Source organism: Scomber scombrus, chromosome 1 (genome assembly GCF_963691925.1).
Source record: "Scomber scombrus chromosome 1, fScoSco1.1, whole genome shotgun sequence".
NCBI classification, from domain to species: domain Eukaryota; kingdom Metazoa; phylum Chordata; class Actinopteri; order Scombriformes; family Scombridae; genus Scomber; species Scomber scombrus.
Window position 1 is genome coordinate 37,562,390 of NC_084970.1, and position 18,597 is coordinate 37,580,986.

Sequence of the window (18,597 nt, forward strand, 5' to 3'; positions counted from 1 at the left end):
ACACCAGATGGCGGTAAACCCCAAGAAGTGTTTCCAGTGAGGAGAAGTCTTCTTCTTCTGCTGCTGCTGCTGCTGCACGGTCACTGTGATAAACTCACTGCCACAGCGGTAGGAGGGCTGGGATTGAGTTTCTACTGAACTGGGAATATCTTCACAAATAGCAAAAGATGTTAATTCAACGTTGAATTATAGACAGTAAGGTTGACTTTTGGTTGATATTTTGTTTATTTTGACTGTTTTTACTGTTGAAAAAATGTCATTGAATCAACATTGAATTAAGTTTGAATTTTATGGTTGAAATGCCAACATTAAATCAATGTTGATTCAATGTGCTGTTTTTAAAGTAGAGAAGTGGGTGAGACCATTTTACAGGAGGGGGGGGGGGGGGTCTCATATCCTAAATTAAGCACCATATGCTGTGAAGAACAGATTGCGGTTTTTTTTTTTAAATAAATGTGTGTAAATCTTATAAAGTTATGTGTGTAATGTGTAATGACAAAAACATCTCCAAGTTGCCTGTAGACAGAGACAGTGAGGAAGGAGGAGAGAGGAGCGCCCCCTGCAGGAAGGTTCAATCATTTAAAATGTAACGGTCGTAACGGTTGTAACGGTTCCCAACAGACAGCGTCACCGTGTGTCCTCTGAGAGAAAGACAGGTGAGAGTTTTTATTACTTTATATTAGCTTTGTGATAAATGAACACAGTGTTATGTACTTTAGTTAATAATATGAAAACAAACATTTCACACTGCAGATATAAACAGGGTCTCGTAACGTTTTTCTTTTCTGTTTAACACTTTTTAACACCAGCAGCAGCCAGTGTTTTCCTTGCTGATTTAATGTGGACATAAAATAATATTTGTTTGAATATGGTGACAGATATTTCTCCCTAAAGGTGACTTTATGTAGTTAACAAAACCGTGTTGATGATGCTAGGTATGCTAACGTTAAGTATATTATAAGTATGTTAATAAGTTAATCAGTGGGTTTGATGGACTGTAAAATAAACCAAAGATTTGTAGAAACATGCCCAATACTACTGAAGCTAATGTTATCATGTCTTAACAGTTAAAGCAAGGAGGTCAGAGAAAATAAAGGTAGAGAGACAATGCTCTGTTAAATATTGAGTTAGAGCCATAAAGTCATTTAGCCGCCTTTACTTTTCTCACTGATCCAATTAAAGCTAACTGACTTTAATGCTGCCTGTGTGCTCTCTGTCACAGATCTCATACATATTGTGTCTCAGTCTCTTTTATACAGTTGTAGACACATGAGCCTCAGCAAATATCTATGTTACACCAGTATTATGATTATCATTAGAGTCTTAAGTCCACTGTAATTACTTTTTTTTCTTGTTGTGTGTGGCTATGCTGAAGGCCTTTTTTAACACAGAAGCAAAACAACAGTGTATAACAAGCTCTGTATTTTTTTAAATGAAAACATCCAGTAGCTGAGCGAGTTGAGAGCATGTGTGTGATGTGAGGCTGCAGCTACCAGAGCAGGCCACCAAACATCAGAGAGCAGACAGAGTGGAAGAGTTTCTGCTGAAAACAAACACCAAGACCTGAGGAGAGTCAATATCAATATATTGCAGATAAACTTTTTATTGCAGTATCTTATCAAGTTGTAACTCTGTTATAGTTACAACTTGTTTTGCATTGCCTCTTTATAGATCTGTCTGATCAACACCATAATGGTGAATAACCAAATAATAATCAGTATTTACATGGTGCACTGATAATATTCTCCTATATTCTCCTATGGGAGAATTCCCCAGTCCTGCTTGTTCTGTATTATGAAGCACAGCAGACCAATGAAAAATGTGGTTGCATCCAAAATGACCTGGATGTGTTGGTATGGGTGTCAGAGTGTGTAATGTATGTGTGTATGTAAATGTGTGTATGTGCAGATACAAATTGATAATTCATATTGATTTGCAGGTCTGTATTTATAGCATGTTGTCTAAATGTCTCTCTCTCTTTATCTCTCTCTCACACACACACCTTCAAAGCTCAAAGAGAGAGAGATTTAGACATAATGCTATAAATGTACACGGGAATGTATGAAAGAGTCATTTTTTAGGCTAACTAAAGTTTAGTTTTTTGAACAGGGGACATTTTTAGGCCTTTAAACATATTTATGAGTTATTTAACTGTAAAAGAAATGGAAATAAGAACAAATTAGAAAACAACAAAAATCCCAATGAATCCCAACTTTAGATTTATATTTTATATCACATTTAGACTGAAAATACTCTTCTAAATCGTTACCACCAAAACCATTTATTTATTTGAATATTAAATAGATGGAATATAGATTATCATCACAGATCTAAACTCAACCCAGAATGACATTTCCTCTCATCAAATATTAAAAACTCTTGTTTGAAACTTGTAGGAGGAACATATCATACGTTTTTCAAATCCCTATCAGCTCCCAGTGAGTCTTGAAATGTAATTTTAAAATGTTGATGATCACTTTTTGAGTATTGGTTGGTGCAGTGTGACTGCTTCAGAGAAGGAATCCAGGTGGTGTTGTGTGTTTTTTATCTGCTGTAATCAGTTTTCTGTTTGTTATTATCAGCAGTGAACTTTCCCATTTTCACCTTGAACACTCATTAACACCTTAAACAAACATAGACTACTGTTCTCACATACACACAAACCTATTATGTTAATGAACATTAATAATGGAGACAGAAACGTACATTCATTTGTCTCATTTTATACATATTCACATATTTTGGACATTTACTACAGATAAATTCCATCTTGCCAACATTTGTGTTGTTAGAATATAAAAAGGTAAAAATATAAAACTATCATCAGACTTCATGATTCAACTAATGAATATTTACACTGCCATTAATGTTTGACTTCAGGGCAGAGCTGCTATTCTGTTATCAGATTTTCCTTAAACCTTCAGATCAAACATGAATACAGAGAGATGAGACTGTTTGTGAATCAACAGACCTTAAAAATCTCCTGCTGTGAGTTACATGTTTATTCTTCTGGTTGGATTCCTGGTTGAAGCTGCTGATATATTTCACCTTCACTCATCGGCTTCATTCAGATGATTTTCAGCATCTAAAGGTAACGTAACTGACAGATTTCATCATGTTTGTGTCTGCAGGTGTTTAAATGATCTGATATCAGTAGAGATGGAAGTTATAGTGATGTGTTATGTTGCTTTGATGGCTGCACTGCTGGAATGAACAGGAAATTCATTTTTATAATTTAACTGTGATTGAAAGACAAGAAACATTCTTGCAAGATGAAATAAAATATATCACAGCTGTAACAACTACGACCATAAATATAGACAAATAAAACTATCCTCATGCATATGTAACTATTTGTTATGATGAAGTAGGTTAGAAGCTAATGAAACAGCAATAAAAGTATCTACGTTCTGTGTTTTAAAAGAAAACAAATGAATTCATTTTACATCACTATTACTTAAACTCATAATAATAAGAAAATATTATACAATGGTATAAAATAATTAACAAAGATATGTCCTGTTCAGAGCACTGATCCAAACAATGAAGACAAATAAAATCAATTGGACATCATGTTAAACTGCAACATTAACCCCACGATTACATTCAACTAATAGTCTGTTAAAGTTACACACAGACAGAACAGAAGTAATTCAGTACAGTCTCTGATTAAAACAGCAATGACTAAAACAGATTATTGCGAAAACTGAGAGTGATGAAGGAGGATCAGCTGCAGTTTCTCTCTCTGTGTTTCCTCTGCAGGTGAAGGTAGAATGACTCTGTGACAGGATGTGGATCTGAATTCACCTGGTCAGTACTTTCATGTCTTGTTCCATGTAGCTGACTCCACCACCAGATCATCTCCATTTAAACTGAGATGTGTCCCCATACTGACAAATGAAAAGTCACTGAAACATTCGAAAAGTTATTTAACTATAAGTTCTTACTTTGGCTCCATCTGGTGGTGGAATGAATAATGACAGGATGTTAGACAGCAGTGCAGACCTGTGTGATGTGCAGCTGGTTGTAATGAATGAGCATGTTGTTGTGTTTGTTTGAAGGTGTTTCTCTGCTATGGATCAGTGTGAGGACAGAGAGGAGGGAGTCCCTCCCTCTAAAAGCTCTCTGTGTGGGGAACATGACAGCCAGACCAAAGCTCAGAGGTGATATGAGGATCTCTAACTGTCCATCACTGTTCTCCACTCACATCACTCCACCATCATTATTCACACTCACTGTCACATCTGACACTCAACTACTGAATAATAAGTCACAATCACTCAGAATGAACTACTAACTTTGTGAGTTAACAAAGAGCTCAACCACTGATTAGTCAACTAATCAACTAAGATGAGACAGCATCTTTCTTCGGATGACATTTTGATGAACAGCAGAACGTTTCTCATCCACTGTCTTCTTACTGATTTTCATTCTGCTTCTAAAACTTCAGCTGCTGACAGTCTGCTCAAAATTCATCTTTTTAAACTCTTTGATTTGTTAATTGTTTGTTTGTATCAGGATAAAGCAGCAGAGAGCAGACTCTCCTGAACCCAGCTGTGTGTCCATGAAGAGGGACTGGTCTATGAGGCTTCCTATTAGCTTTAAAGATGGACAACCTGCTGATGGAAGGTAAGAATTTAAAAGTGAAGTTTTTTATTATCTGACTCTCCTGAGAAGATGAATCAATATATAGTTTCAGCAGTGACATCACAGTGTACACGTGAAAAGGTGTGTTATATTTCAGTGTTGGTTGTCTTGTCTGTTCTTTCATGCAACTCTTCTTCTTCTTCTTCTTCTTCTCCCCCCTCCTATCTTCTAAATAATCCAAACTAAATGTTTATGATGCCATTCAAATCAAAACATGTTGAATTGTTGAATGAACTGTTTTATTAGTATCAGGATGCAGCAGCAAAGAGCAGACTCTCCTGAACCCAGCTGTGTGTCCATGAAGAGTGAAGGGTCTATGAGGCTTCCTATTATGTTTAAAGATGAACAACCTGCTGATGGAAGGTAAGAATTTAAAAGTGAAGTTTGTTATTATCTGACTCTCCTGAGAAGAGGAATCAATATATAGTTTCAGCAGTGACATCACAGTTTACACCTGTGCAACAGTCACATGTCAAAGAGTTCAGTGTTATAAGACACCAACATGGTCACTATATCAATATGTGTGTAACTTTGAAAACATCACATCAATAATCAGAGCAGCAGCTAACTTGGATGTGTCTGTCTTGAGCTAACTTCAAAGATGGACCCTGCTGAGCAAAGGTCAGAATATTGATCTCAGGATTGATAAACTAACTGAACAGATTTATAACTGACAGAAAGGATTGTTAGACACAAGAATGTTTTTCATTTATAGAAGAAGAGAAATGGCTCATCATAACAGCACAACAGCTGTGTGCAGATTTGATTCATTAAATGTCCTTAAACGTGATGTTTTCTCCACAGAGTACAGCAGCAGAGCTCAGAGGTTCCCAGTGATCAGTCTGCACAGCAGCATCAAGCACAGCTGGACTCCATATTTATGGTGTGTACATGTACTAACACACCTTTTAGTTACTTGCAAAAGTTTGTCATCTGGTGGACTTTGGAGATGTGCACTAGACAAACTATGTGTCCTCATTTTCTGTAGTGGTGCCATCTAAAAAACTCCATGTTACACTACTGGTAGGAAAAAGTGTATAGTAAAATATCATAATAATAAATACTTTAAAATATCAGCATACTTTGGGAAAAAAAGTATAATTAATCAACGAATAATTAATCAATCAGACTTTATTTGTATGGCACTTGTCATAAAAATGTGATGTAAAAGAAAGTGCTTTACACAGAAACATACAACCACGCCTTATCTATGCACAAACTATAAATGACCATGTTAAAAATGATAAAAGGAACTGAAGAAACACTCATGATCATAACTCTCATGAATCTACGATGAGGAAACACCAGAATTCAAAATGGCCAAATAAAATAAAAGACAATAAAAGATGAAAAAAGATAATAAGTAAAGTGAGTTAAACCAGAAATGTAAGGTATGAAAACAAAGATAAAGATAAAATAAGGAATAAATGAAACAATATAACTACTAAAAGACACTACTATTTTTCCATTTTTTTTATTGAAAAAATGTTTTCAAGCTCACCATCTTGCTCTTTGTTCCTAAGGTAGTTGTGTCCTAGCTTGGAGTTATGTTCTGGGTCATTATCTTGCTGTAGGATGAACCCCTGACCAACTACGTGCATACCAGAGGGTTCTGCATGGCATCGCTGCAGAATGCTGTGGTAGCCGACCCTGGATCCAGAACAACATCAGACCATCATGCTTCCTCCTCCATGTTTAACAGTTAATGTCACACACTGAGGAACCATCCTTCCTCCTCCATGTTTAACAGTTAATGTCACACACTGAGGAACCATCCTTTCCACGGCTACAAAACTCCTGCGTGATGAACAGAATATTTTACATTTTGATTCATCAGTCCATAACAGCTTCTTCAAGTCTTCAGTAGTCCATTGGTGGTGTTTCATGGCCCAGGAAAGCCTCTTCTTCTGAAGTTTACAATGGTCCTCATAACTGAATCCAGCACACTGTTTGTTTTATGATCAGAGACCACCAGTACTGAGTAGACTCAATGAGGAAAACACGTTTTGTAAATGAAAATAAGCCTCAGTAAAGAGATATTCAAAGCTCATTAACTTTGTCTTTGGTGCTCAGCTGGCCTCAACAACCCATCAGTAGGCTACAGTCAGTCTGATTGGACGAGACGTGCAATTAATTCTGGTTGTTGTAGGATTAAATGAAATGTTCATTTTATCTTTCTGTTCCAGCTTCTGGAGGAGAACATCGTCACTTTTGTGAAGAATGAGCTGAAGAGAGTCCAGAGGGGTCTGATGCCAGATGACCCAGAATGCTTAGAGAGTCAGAGTGAGGATGAGGAGGTGTTGGACTGTGAGGAGGAAGAGCAGAGGAGGAGAAGCAGAGAGGCATTTCTGAAGATCACAGTGCACTTCCTGAGGAGAATGAAGCAGGAGGAGCTTGCTGAGCGTCTCCAGAGCAGTAAGAGGATTTTAACAGATTTAACATGATGGAGAGGAAATGGAGGCAACATGGGAGAGGTTTATATTTCAAACTCTGCTATAAATATGCTGCACACATCTGCATCAGATCAGAGGCTGTTTGTACTCCACTGATGAGCTGAATAAAACTGATGGAGGAGGAAAAACTACACTGACACACTTACATGGTCAGATTTCTAGACTTTCTGTAGGATCCACTCACTGATTTCATTTGTTGTTTGTTCATTCAGGAACTGGTGCTGCAAAGTGTCGACGTAAACTCAAGTCTAACCTGGAGAAGAAGTTCCAGTGTTTGTTTGAGGGGATCGCTAAAGCAGGAAACCCAACCCTTCTGAATCAGATCTACACACCGCTTTACATCACAGAGGGAGGGACTGCAGAGGTCAATGATGAACATGAGATCAGACAGATTGAAACAGCATCCAGGAAACCAGACAGACCAGAAACAACAATCAGACAAGAAGACATCTTTAAAGCCTCACCTGGAAGAGATGAACCAATCAGAACAGTGATGACAAAGGGAGTGGCTGGCATTGGGAAAACAGTCTTAACACAGAAGTTCACTCTGGACTGGGCTGAAGACAAAGCCAACCAGGACATACACTTCACATTTCCATTCACTTTCAGAGAGCTGAATGTGCTGAAAGAGAAAAAGTACAGCTTGGTGGAACTTGTTCATCACTTCTTTACTGAAACCAAAGAAGCAGGAATCTGCAGGTTTGAAGAGTTCCAGGTTGTGTTCATCTTTGACGGTCTGGATGAGTGTCGACTTCCTCTGGACTTCCACAACAATGAGATCCTGACTGATGTTACAGAGTCCACCTCAGTGGATGTGCTGCTGACAAACCTCATCAGGGGGAAACTGCTTCCCTCTGCTCGCCTGTGGATAACCACACGACCTGCAGCAGTCAATCAGATCCCTCCTGAGTGTGTTGGCATGGTGACAGAGGTCAGAGGGTTCACTGATCCACAGAAGGAGGAGTACTTCAGGAAGAGATTCAGAGATGAGGAGCAGGCCAGCACCATCATCTCCCACATCAAGACATCACGAAGCCTCCACATCATGTGCCATATCCCAGTCTTCTGCTGGATCACTGCTACAGTTCTGGAGGATGTGTTGAAAAGCAGTGAGAGAGGAGAGGTGCCCAAGACCCTGACTGAGATGTACATCCACTTCCTGGTGCTTCAGTCCAAACTGAAGAACATCAAGTATGATGGAGGAGCAGAGACAGATCCACACTGGAGTCCAGAGAGCAGGAAGATGATTGAGTCTCTGGGAAAACTGGCTTTTGAGGAACTGCAGAAAGGCAACCTGATCTTCTATGAATCAGACCTGACAGAGTGTGGCATCGATATCAAAGCAGCCTCAGTGTACTCAGGAGTGTTCACACAGGTCTTTAAAGAGGAGAGAGGGCTGTACCAGGACAAGGTGTTCTGCTTCGTCCATCTGAGCCTTCAGGAGTTTCTGGCTGCTCTTCATGTCCATCTGACATTCATCAAGTCTGGAGTAAATCTGCTGGAAGAAAAACAAACAACATCCTGGTGGTTTACATGGTTCAGAGACAAATCAACCCGTTTCTACCAGAGTGCTGTGGACGAGGCCTTAAAGAGTCCAAATGGACACCTGGACTTGTTCCTCCGCTTCCTCCTGGGTCTTTCACTGCAGACCAATCAGATTCTCCTACGAGGTCTGCTGACACAGACAGGAAGTAGCTTAAAGACCAATCAGAAAACAGTTGAGTACATCAAGAAGAAGATCAGTGAGAATGTGTCTGCAGAGAGAAGCATCAATCTGTTCCACTGTCTGAATGAACTGAATGATCGTTCTCTAGTGGAGGAGATCCAACAGTACCTGAGATCAGGAGGTCTCTCCACAGATAAACTGTCTCCTGCTCAGTGGTCAGCTCTGGTCTTCATCTTACTGTCATCAGAAGAAGATCTGGATGTGTTTGACCTGAAGAAATACTCTGCTTCAGAGGAGGCTCTTCTGAGGCTGCTGCCAGTGGTCAAAGCCTCCAACAAAGCTCTGTAGGTGCACACGGAATTATACAGACTACTGTGGTTTAATCTTTGCTCAGAGAAGAAAAATAATGTTTTATGTTGTTCTGCTGATTGTTCTTCAGGTTGAGTGGCTGTAACCTCTCAGAGAGAAGCTGTGCAGCTCTGTCCTCAGTTCTCAGTTCCCAGTCCTCTAGTCTGAGAGATCTGGACCTGAGTAACAACAACCTGCAGGATTCAGGAGTGAAGCAGCTTTCTGCTAAACTGGAGAGTCCACACTGTGGACTGGAAACCCTCAGGTCAGGATTCAACTGTAATCTGTAAAGGTATACCCACCAAGTTCTGACCTTTTATATTTTGGATCTGTGAATTAACTTATTTAAATCCTTTTCCAGGTTGAGTTACTGTAGCCTCTCAGAGAAAAGCTGTGCAGCTCTGTCCTCAGTTTTCAGCTCCCAGTCCTCTAGTCTGAGAGATCTGGACCTGAGTAACAACAACCTGCAGGATTCAGGAGTGAATAAGCTTTCTGCTGGACTGGAGAGTCCACACTGTGGACTGGAAACTCTCAGGTGACTGTGTATTTGAAGTAATATTTTGGCTTAACCTTAGTTTATAGTTTATATTTCATGCCAACATGTTAGTTACATCTACATGTATGTAGATATATGTTCTGTCATTTAATTTTCAATGTAGACTCCGTGTGCATAATGTCATGAAAATCTAGTATAATCGAATTAATAACAGAAAATATACCACATAGGATTGCTGTCATGTCCTTTACATGCAGGTAAAGATACAAAGTATATTTTTTGCTCAGGAAATGTTGCACATGATTGTGTTTGCATTTGACATTTTATGGAAAATACTGCAAATAAAATGTTACAGACAAATATAAAGGCTTGGAGGACAAAATACTGTTTATTGAGTGGAGAATGTTTTTAAGCTCATTAGATGAACTGTTATGTGTGTTCAGTCTGTCAGGATGTCTGATCACAGAGGAAGGCTGTGCTTCTCTGGCCTCAGCTCTGAGCTCCAACCCCTCCCATCTGAGAGAGCTGGACCTGAGATACAATCATCCAGGAGACTCAGGAGAGAAGCTATTATCTGCTGGACTGGAGGATCCACACTGGAGACTGGACACTCTCAGGTATGGACAGACAGGTGGACACTCTCAGGTATGGACAGACAGGTGGACAGTCTCAGGTATGAACAGACAGATGGACACTCTCAGGTATGGACAGAGAGGACACGCTCAGGTATGGACAGATGGACACTCTCAGGTACAGACAGACAGGTGGTCACTCTCAGGTACGGACAGACAGATGGACACTCTCAGGTATGGACAGATGGACATTCTCAGGTATGGACAGAGGAGACACTCTCAGGTATGGACAGATGGACACTCTCAGGTACAGACAGACAGGTTGTCACTCTCAGGTATGGACAGACAGATGGTCACTCTCAGGTATGGACAGACAGGTGGTCACTCTCAGGTATGGACAGACAGGTGGACACTCAGGCATGGACAGACAGATGGACACTCTCAGGTATGGACAGACAGATGGACACTCTCAGGCATGGACAGACAGATGGACACTCAGGTATGGACAGACAGATGGACACTCTCAGGTATGGACAGATGGACAGACACTCTGACTAATTGAGGGACTCTGGTTCATGTTTAATGGTGGATATGAGTGAAGGTGTATGAACCTGATTGTGTCTTTGTCTCTTCCTCCAGGATGGACCATGGTGGACTGCAGACACTGAAACCTGGTCTGAGGAAGTGTGAGTGTGTTTTCAGTTTGATTCATGAGAACTTTGAAGAAAAACTGGATGAAATATGTAAAAGAAGTGAAAAAAGTCCAAAATGATGGAAAATGTGTTTTGGCAGAAATGGGCGTGGCCTAAACTGACATCTATCTTCAACCAATGAATCCATGAAACAGAAATGTCTTTCTGTTCATCACAGTTCAGGAGTAAAAAGAGAAATGTATTATAAATGTCCACGTGGTGGCGCTACCTGCTCCAAAATGTCCCTCATGTCTCTCCGGCAGATGAAGTTTATTCATTCATACTGACTTCAGCTGTTTGGAGCATTTGGACAAAAATGTGTTTGTAACAGAAGACAGTTTGAGATGAAAATAACAGACTTGTGCAAAGACTTTCACTTTACACTAAATTTGATTAAAAAACATGAATATTACTGAATATCACTGTCATGTTGACTGTTCATGTTCCAACTGAACTGTAGAATTTACATTCAGACAAACATAAGTCAACAGATGATAAACTGCAGCTGTATTGTGTTTCGTTCTCTCCATCAGATGCCTGTGAACTGGAACTGGATCCAAACACAACGAACAGAGAACTCAGACTGTCTGACAACAACGGGAAGGTGACATGTGTGGAAGAGGATCAGTCATATCCTGATCATCCAGACAGATTTGACTGCTGGCCTCAGCTGCTGTGTAGAAATGATCTGACTGGTCGCTGTTACTGGGAGGTCGAGTGGACAGGAACAGTTTTTACATCAGTGAGTTACAGAGGAATCAGCAGGAGAGGATGCAGAGATGACTGTGAGTTTGGAAGGAATGATCAGTCCTGGAGTCTGGACTGCTCTGATGATGGTTGTTACTCTGTCTGGCACAATAACAAAAAAACATCCATCTCCTCCTCCTCCTCCTCCTCCTCCTTCTTCTCTAACAGAGTAGCAGTGTATGTGGACTGTCCTGCTGGCACTCTGTCCTTCTACAGAGTCTCCTCTGACACACTGATCCACCTCCACACCTTCAACACCACATTCACTGAACCTCTGAATGCTGGATTTGGAGTCTGGTCTGGTTCCTCAGTGTCTCTGTGTCCTCTGTAAGAGGGAGAGTCTCTCTGTGTCTCTGTAGGAGGGAGAGTCTCTCTGTGTCTCTGTAGGAGGGAGAGTCTCTCCTGTGGACAGAAACTCTGCTGACTGAAGATCAGCTGCTGAAATCAAACATCACACACACTCTGCACTGTGAAGCAGATCTGTCTCAGACTCAAACATTCAGTTATTTTTCCTTCTACGTGATTCATTGATTACTCTCAGTTGACTCTGCTGTTGTTACTGTCAGGATCCAATGAGCAGCATGCAGCTTTATTCATGTTTTAATCAAATAACATCTGTCCAGATGTGGAAGCCCACAGTGTTTTTGTGCTTCTCATATGTATTTTATCTCACCGTTATCAATAAAAACTATTAATGTAATCATTGTTGAAAGCATCCTCACTTTACTGATACAATGGATAATATAAAAATATAACAAACTTTTAAAATACAACACATTGTTAATGATGAAACCAGTGGTTTCCAACCTTTTTGTCTTTTGAGGTCATACAAAAAGCAGTGTGTAGTCGGCTCACATTTCAGATGTCTATGAGTTGTTAACAGCTCCACTAAATAGTGATTTTTCCCTCTAAACTTCTCACATGGTTTCATTTCAATAAATGTTCAAATGATCCAATATTTCAGCATAAATCAAAGATTAGAAAAAAAGGTCAAAAACTGAAAACAGGTTACATCTAACCCTGCCCAAACACCAGGAGATGCATTAAAATAATGGTTGTGACCTTCTATTTGAACAGTAAAGGTGCTGAAATTAAGTCTAATAAACGTAATTGAAATTAAAGAACAAGTTTGTTCTTCACAAACACAAATGTTTGACAGTCCAACAGAAATGGTGTTTTGATGCCATTTCCCCCTCAGATACAGTCCTTGACAGTGTAATAAATCTATTTTATTCTTCAATGAATTCAAAGAAAAGTTTCCACTGCAGCAGTTAACAGCCCCCCAATGAAAGATCCTGAATAAACTGGCCCATGGTTAAACCTTGTTGCTGACCCCTGATGTAAGGTATTAAAGACATCAAACAAGTAATACAACATTCACAACACAAACTAACATCTGTGAAGGTTGGCAGTGAATATTTGTTCAGATTCTGCAAAACAAGCTGGAAAAACAATATCTGACACATTATTATAAATTACATTATATGACTTTATTTGAGCTCCACATCTGTCCTCTCTTCTTCTGATCAAGGCTGAGATAAACACAAAGTAGCTGTCCAAAGGTTAAACATCAGACTCAAAGACACCTGTAATGAAAGAAATTAGAAAATCTGAAGCTAAAAATAAACTCAGAGATGTCAGATGTTTGTGTTTTGGATAAAAAAGCATCAAAGTCAAGTTGAACCAAACTGCTGAGTGATGTTGTTGGTTAGAGATACTAACAGCAGCTGATGATGCTGAGCTGATCTTTAGCTCATTAGATGTTCAGTTGGCTCCATCTAGTGGACAGATAGTAGAACTACATCATGTGATGTTTGATATCTGACACTGACTGGGTTTCTTTCTACAGGTTAGACTGGTTTTGACTTCAGTTACAGTCCGATATGGTAAACTGTAAAAACAAGGTGTAACCCACATTAAAATCAGACAAACAAACATTTCACAAACACATTCAAATCCATGAATAGATTAAATAAGTTAATGTACATAATTAGTTCATTAAGTCAGTTAAAATATAGTTTGATAATAAATGAATGGGGACAGTTAAAGCCTTTAAAAGTCATAGTGACACTTCTTTTAAGAGATCTTTGCACCTTCCTGATACAGCAGAAGCTCACAGAGCAGAGAGGCAGAAACAAGCAGCAGAGTAGAAATGGAGAGAAAAATACTTCTAAAAAGAGTTAATATAGCATCTGAAAAACAAGACCTGCCTGGTCGGGATTTGTTTAAAAAGCACCTTCAATAAGCCCCAGAGGTTTTGGTGAGTTCTGACCAAATTAATTACACTTTTATTTATGTTGTTTATATATTTGAACACTAGCGACCAGCTGATAATATAACAGTATGAAGAAAGGCCTTTAGTGCAAAATGTTTAGCAGTTAATGTATTTTATTTAGTAAAATAGAAAATGGTTTATAAATGTTTATTGTGTTAGAAGAAGCTGAGTTGAACAGTGTAACAAAACGTGATGATGAACAGTGTTTGTAGGGTTTAATTAATTTAATTTAGTAAAGTAATTAATTTAGTTTATGACCTGTCGTACGGGTCAGGTTTATGTTCCTGTTAGAAGTTGTGTGGAGATTTCCCTGCAGTGTGTGAGAGACAGTACACACTTACGGCCACCAGATGGCGGTAAACCCCAAGAAGTGTTTCCAGTGAGGAGAAGTCTTCTTCTTCTGCTGCTGCTGCTGCTGCTGCTGCTGCACGGTCACTGTGATAAACTCACTGCCACAGCGGTAGGAGGGCTGGGATTGAGTATCTACTGAACTGGGAATATTTTAGCAAGGTTGAATTTTATGGACAGCACATTAAATCAATGTTGATTCAATGTGCTGGTCTTAAAGTAGAGACGTGGGTGAACCCATTTTAAAGGAGCGGGGGGGTCTCATATCCTAAATTAAGCACCATATGCTGTGAACAAAAAATTGTGATTTTTTTTATTTTTATAAATGAGTGGAAATCTTATAAAGTTATGTGTGTAATGACAAAAATACATCCTAGTGGCCTTTAGACAGAGACAGTGAGGAAGGAGGAGAGAGGAGCGCCCCCTGCAGGAAGGTTCAATCATTTAAAATGTAACGGTCGTAACGGTTGTAACGGTTCCCAACAGACAGCGTCACCGTGTGTCCTCTGAGAGAAAGACAGGTGAGAGTTTTTATTACTTTATATTAGCTTTGTGATAAATGAACACAGTGTTATGTACTTTTGTTAATAATGTGAAGACAAACATTTCACACTGCAGATATAAACAGCGTCTCGTAACGTTTTTCTTTTCTGTTTAACACTTTTTAACACCAGCAGCAGCCAGTGTTTACCTTGCTGATTTAATGTGGACATAAAATAACATTTGTTTGAATATGGTGACAGATATTTCTTCCTAAAGGTGACTTTATGTAGATAACAAAACCATGTTGATGATGCTAGGTATGCTAACGTTAAGTATATTATAAGTATGTTAATCAGTGAATCAGTGAGTTTGATGGACTGTAAAATAAACCAAAGATTTGTAGAAACATGCCCAGAACTACTGAAGCTAACGTTATCATGTCTTAACAGTTAAAGCAAGGAGGTCAGAGAAAATAAATATAGAGAGACAATGCTCTGTTAAATATTAAGTTAGAGCCATAAAGTCATTTAGCCGCCTTTACTTTTCTCACTGATCCAATTAAAGCTAACTGACTTTAATGCTGCCTGTGTGCTCTCTGTCACAGATCTCATACATGTTGTGTCTCAGTCTCTTTTATACAGTTGTAGACACATGAGCCTCAGCAAATATCTATGTTACACCAGTATTATGATTGTCATTAGAGTATAAGTCCACTGTAATTACTTTTTATTTCTTGTTGTGTGTGGCTATGCTGAAGGCCTTTTTTAACACAGAAGCAAAACAACAGTGTATTACAAGCTCTGTATTTTTAAAAATGAAAACAAACAGTAGCTGAGCGAGTTGAGAGCATGTGTGTGATGTGAGGCTGCAGCTACCAGAGCAGGCCACCAAACATCAGAGAGTGCCGTTTGTAATATTGACACTGTTTCTAAATTACTGCAAAGTAATGTTACACATCAGCTGACATATACTGTGATGCAGATATATCTACCATAAGCTTATATCAGCTTAGCCATACATCACTATAGTCCTGAGTGCACAATGTTTATGTGTTGCAGATATTGTGTCTACTCTAACTACATGCCCATTTCTTGGACTTCCACTATTTTGGCCTGACACTATGAATGTATGTATTGTTGGCAGATAAACTTTTTATTGCAGCATCTTAATTTTGACCCATTCTGTTTTTCTTTCAGTGTCTCAGTGGTTTTCCTGTGAGTCTCATTGGATGGCTGATATCTTGATGACTTGCAGTTTTCTGAACCAGGTAATAACAGTGAACCTGTAGATGTTTCACTGTATGTTCTTCTGAGGAACTGAAGTTCATGCTCGCAACAGAAGACATGTTATCCAATTAAATTAAAATGTGTATGCATTTCAGATGTAACAGGAAGATCCACTGCAGGCCAGCAAAACACTAGAAGGCCCACACAACATGCAAGAACGGTCCAATGAAAAATGTGGTTGCATCCAAAATGACCTGGATGTGTTGGTATGGGTGTCAGAGTGTGTAATGTATGTGTGTATGTGCAGATACAAATTGATCATTTATATTGATTTTTGTCTAAATTTCTCTCTCTCTTTATCTATCTCACACACACTGACACACTTACACACACTGACACACTAACACACACTGACATACTTACACACACATTCAAAGCTCAAAAACATAAAAAGTAAATGTGCAGCACATTTGAAGTGTTATATGTCGTTTTCTATTGAGTTTAACGACCTGTTAATGCATGTGTGTGTTAGTGAATGCATTAGTCATAGTGTGTGTGTGTGTGTGTGTGTGTGTGTGTGTGTGTGTGTGTGTGTGTGTGTGTGTGAGAGAGAGAGATTTAGACATAATGCTATAAATGCAGACCTGTAAGACAATTCAAATTCTCTATTTGTATCTGCACATACTCACATGTACGTACACACACACACACACACACACACACACACACACACACACACACACACACACTCACACATACACCACACTCTGACACCCATACCAACACATCCAGGTCATTTTGGATGCGACCATATTTTTCATTGGTCTGTTGTGCTTCATAATACAGAACGAGCAGGACTGGAGAGCACTGCAATGTAATCTCTCATGAAGCTAAATACAGCTAAATGAAAAAAAAGCCCAGTGGACTTTCCCTTTTTCACCTTTAGACAAACATAGACTACTGTTCTCACATACACACAAACCTATAATGTTAATGAACATTAATAATGGAGACAGAAACGTACATTCATTTGTCTCATTTTATACATATTCACATATTTTGGCCATTTACTACAGATAAATGCCATCTTGCCAACTTTTGTGTTGTTAGAATATAAAAAGGTACAAATATAAAACTATCATCAGACTTCATGATTCAACTAATGAATATTTACACTGCCATTAATGTTTGACTTCAGCTGTACCAAAGTTCAGAGCTGCTATTCTGTTATCAGATTTTCCTTAAACCTTCAGATCAAACATGAATACAGAGAGATGAGACTGTTTGTGAATCAACAGACCTTAAAAATCTCCTGCTGTAAGTTACATGTTTATTCTTCTGGTTGGATTCCTGGTTGAAGCTGCTGATATATTTCACCTTCACTCATCGGCTTCATTCAGATGATTTTCAGCATCTAAAGGTAACGTACTGACAGATTTCATCATGTCTGTGTCTGCAGGTGTTTAAATGATCTGATATCAGTAGAGATGGAAGTTATAGTGATGTGTTATGTTGCTTTGTTTGCTGCACTGCTGGAAAGAACAAAACACCAGAAGAAATAAGAAAAACTTTTTGTCAAAGCTGAAATTCATTTTTATAATTTAACTGTGATTGAACGACAGGAAACATTCTTGTAAGATGAAATAAAATATATCACAGATGTAACAACTACGACCATAAATATAGACAAATAAAACTATCCTCATGCATATGTAACTATTTGTTATGATGAAGTAGGTTAGAAGCTAATGAAACAGCAATAAAAGTATTCTGTGTTTTAAAAGGAGGATGATGAGTAAACCATGACTGGTTTATGAAAACATTAAATGAATTCATTTTACATGACTATTTCTTAAATGTACTTCATAATAAGAAAATATTATACAATGATATAAAATAATTAACAAAGATATGTCCTGTTCAGAGCTCTGATCCAAACAATGAAGACAAATAAATGACTCCATCTGGTGGTGGAATGTATGATGACAGGATGTTAGACAGCAGTGCAGACCTGTGTGATGTGCAGCTGGTTGTAATGAATGAGCATGTTGTTGTGTTTGTGTGAAGGTGTTTCTCTGCTATGGATCAGTGTGAGGACAGAGAGGAGGGAGTCCCTCCCTCTAAAAGCTCTCTGTGTGGGGAACATGACAGCCAGACCAAAGCTCAGAGGTGAGATGAGGATCTCTAACTGTCCATCACTGTTCTCCACTCACATCACTCCACCATCATTATTCACACTCACTGTCACATCTGACACTCAACTACTGAATAATAAGTCACAATAACTCAGATTAACAAAGAGACTCTTTGATTTGTTAATTGTTTGTTAGTATCAGGATGCAGCAGCAGAGAGCAGACTCACCTGAACCCAGCTGTGTGTCCATGAAGAGTGACCGGTCTATGTATCGTCCTATTACGTTTAAAGATGGACAACCTGCTGATAGAAGGTAAAAATTTAAAACTGAAGTTTGTTATTATCTGACTCTCCTGAGAAGAGGAATCAATATATAGTTTCAGCAGTGACATCACAGTGTACACCTGTGCAACAGTCACATGTCAAAGAGTTCAGTGTTATAAGACACCAACATGGTCACTATATCAATATGTGTGTGTAACTTTGAAAACATCACATCAATAATCAGAG

General features: G+C 38.8%; 1 protein-coding gene and 1 long non-coding RNA gene across 2 annotated transcripts in view; one reads left to right on the forward strand and one right to left on the reverse strand.

Annotated features, from left to right (window-relative positions):
* The window catches only part of LOC133978586 (NACHT, LRR and PYD domains-containing protein 12-like), a 114,189-nt gene that overhangs the window by 29,283 nt on the left and 66,309 nt on the right, over positions 1 to 18,597 (forward strand). Inside the window, exon 5 of the mRNA XM_062416893.1 lies at positions 9,206 to 9,379. Coding sequence (XP_062272877.1) covers positions 9,206 to 9,379 — 174 coding nt within the window. The remainder of the gene's footprint in view (positions 1 to 9,205; positions 9,380 to 18,597) is intronic.
* On the reverse strand, positions 1,670 to 17,022 carry LOC133987706 (uncharacterized). Its single transcript, XR_009925582.1, has 3 exons — positions 16,912 to 17,022; positions 16,208 to 16,462; positions 1,670 to 1,841 (listed from the first exon to the last, which is right to left on the reverse strand). It is a non-coding gene; the product is annotated as an uncharacterized LOC133987706 (long non-coding RNA).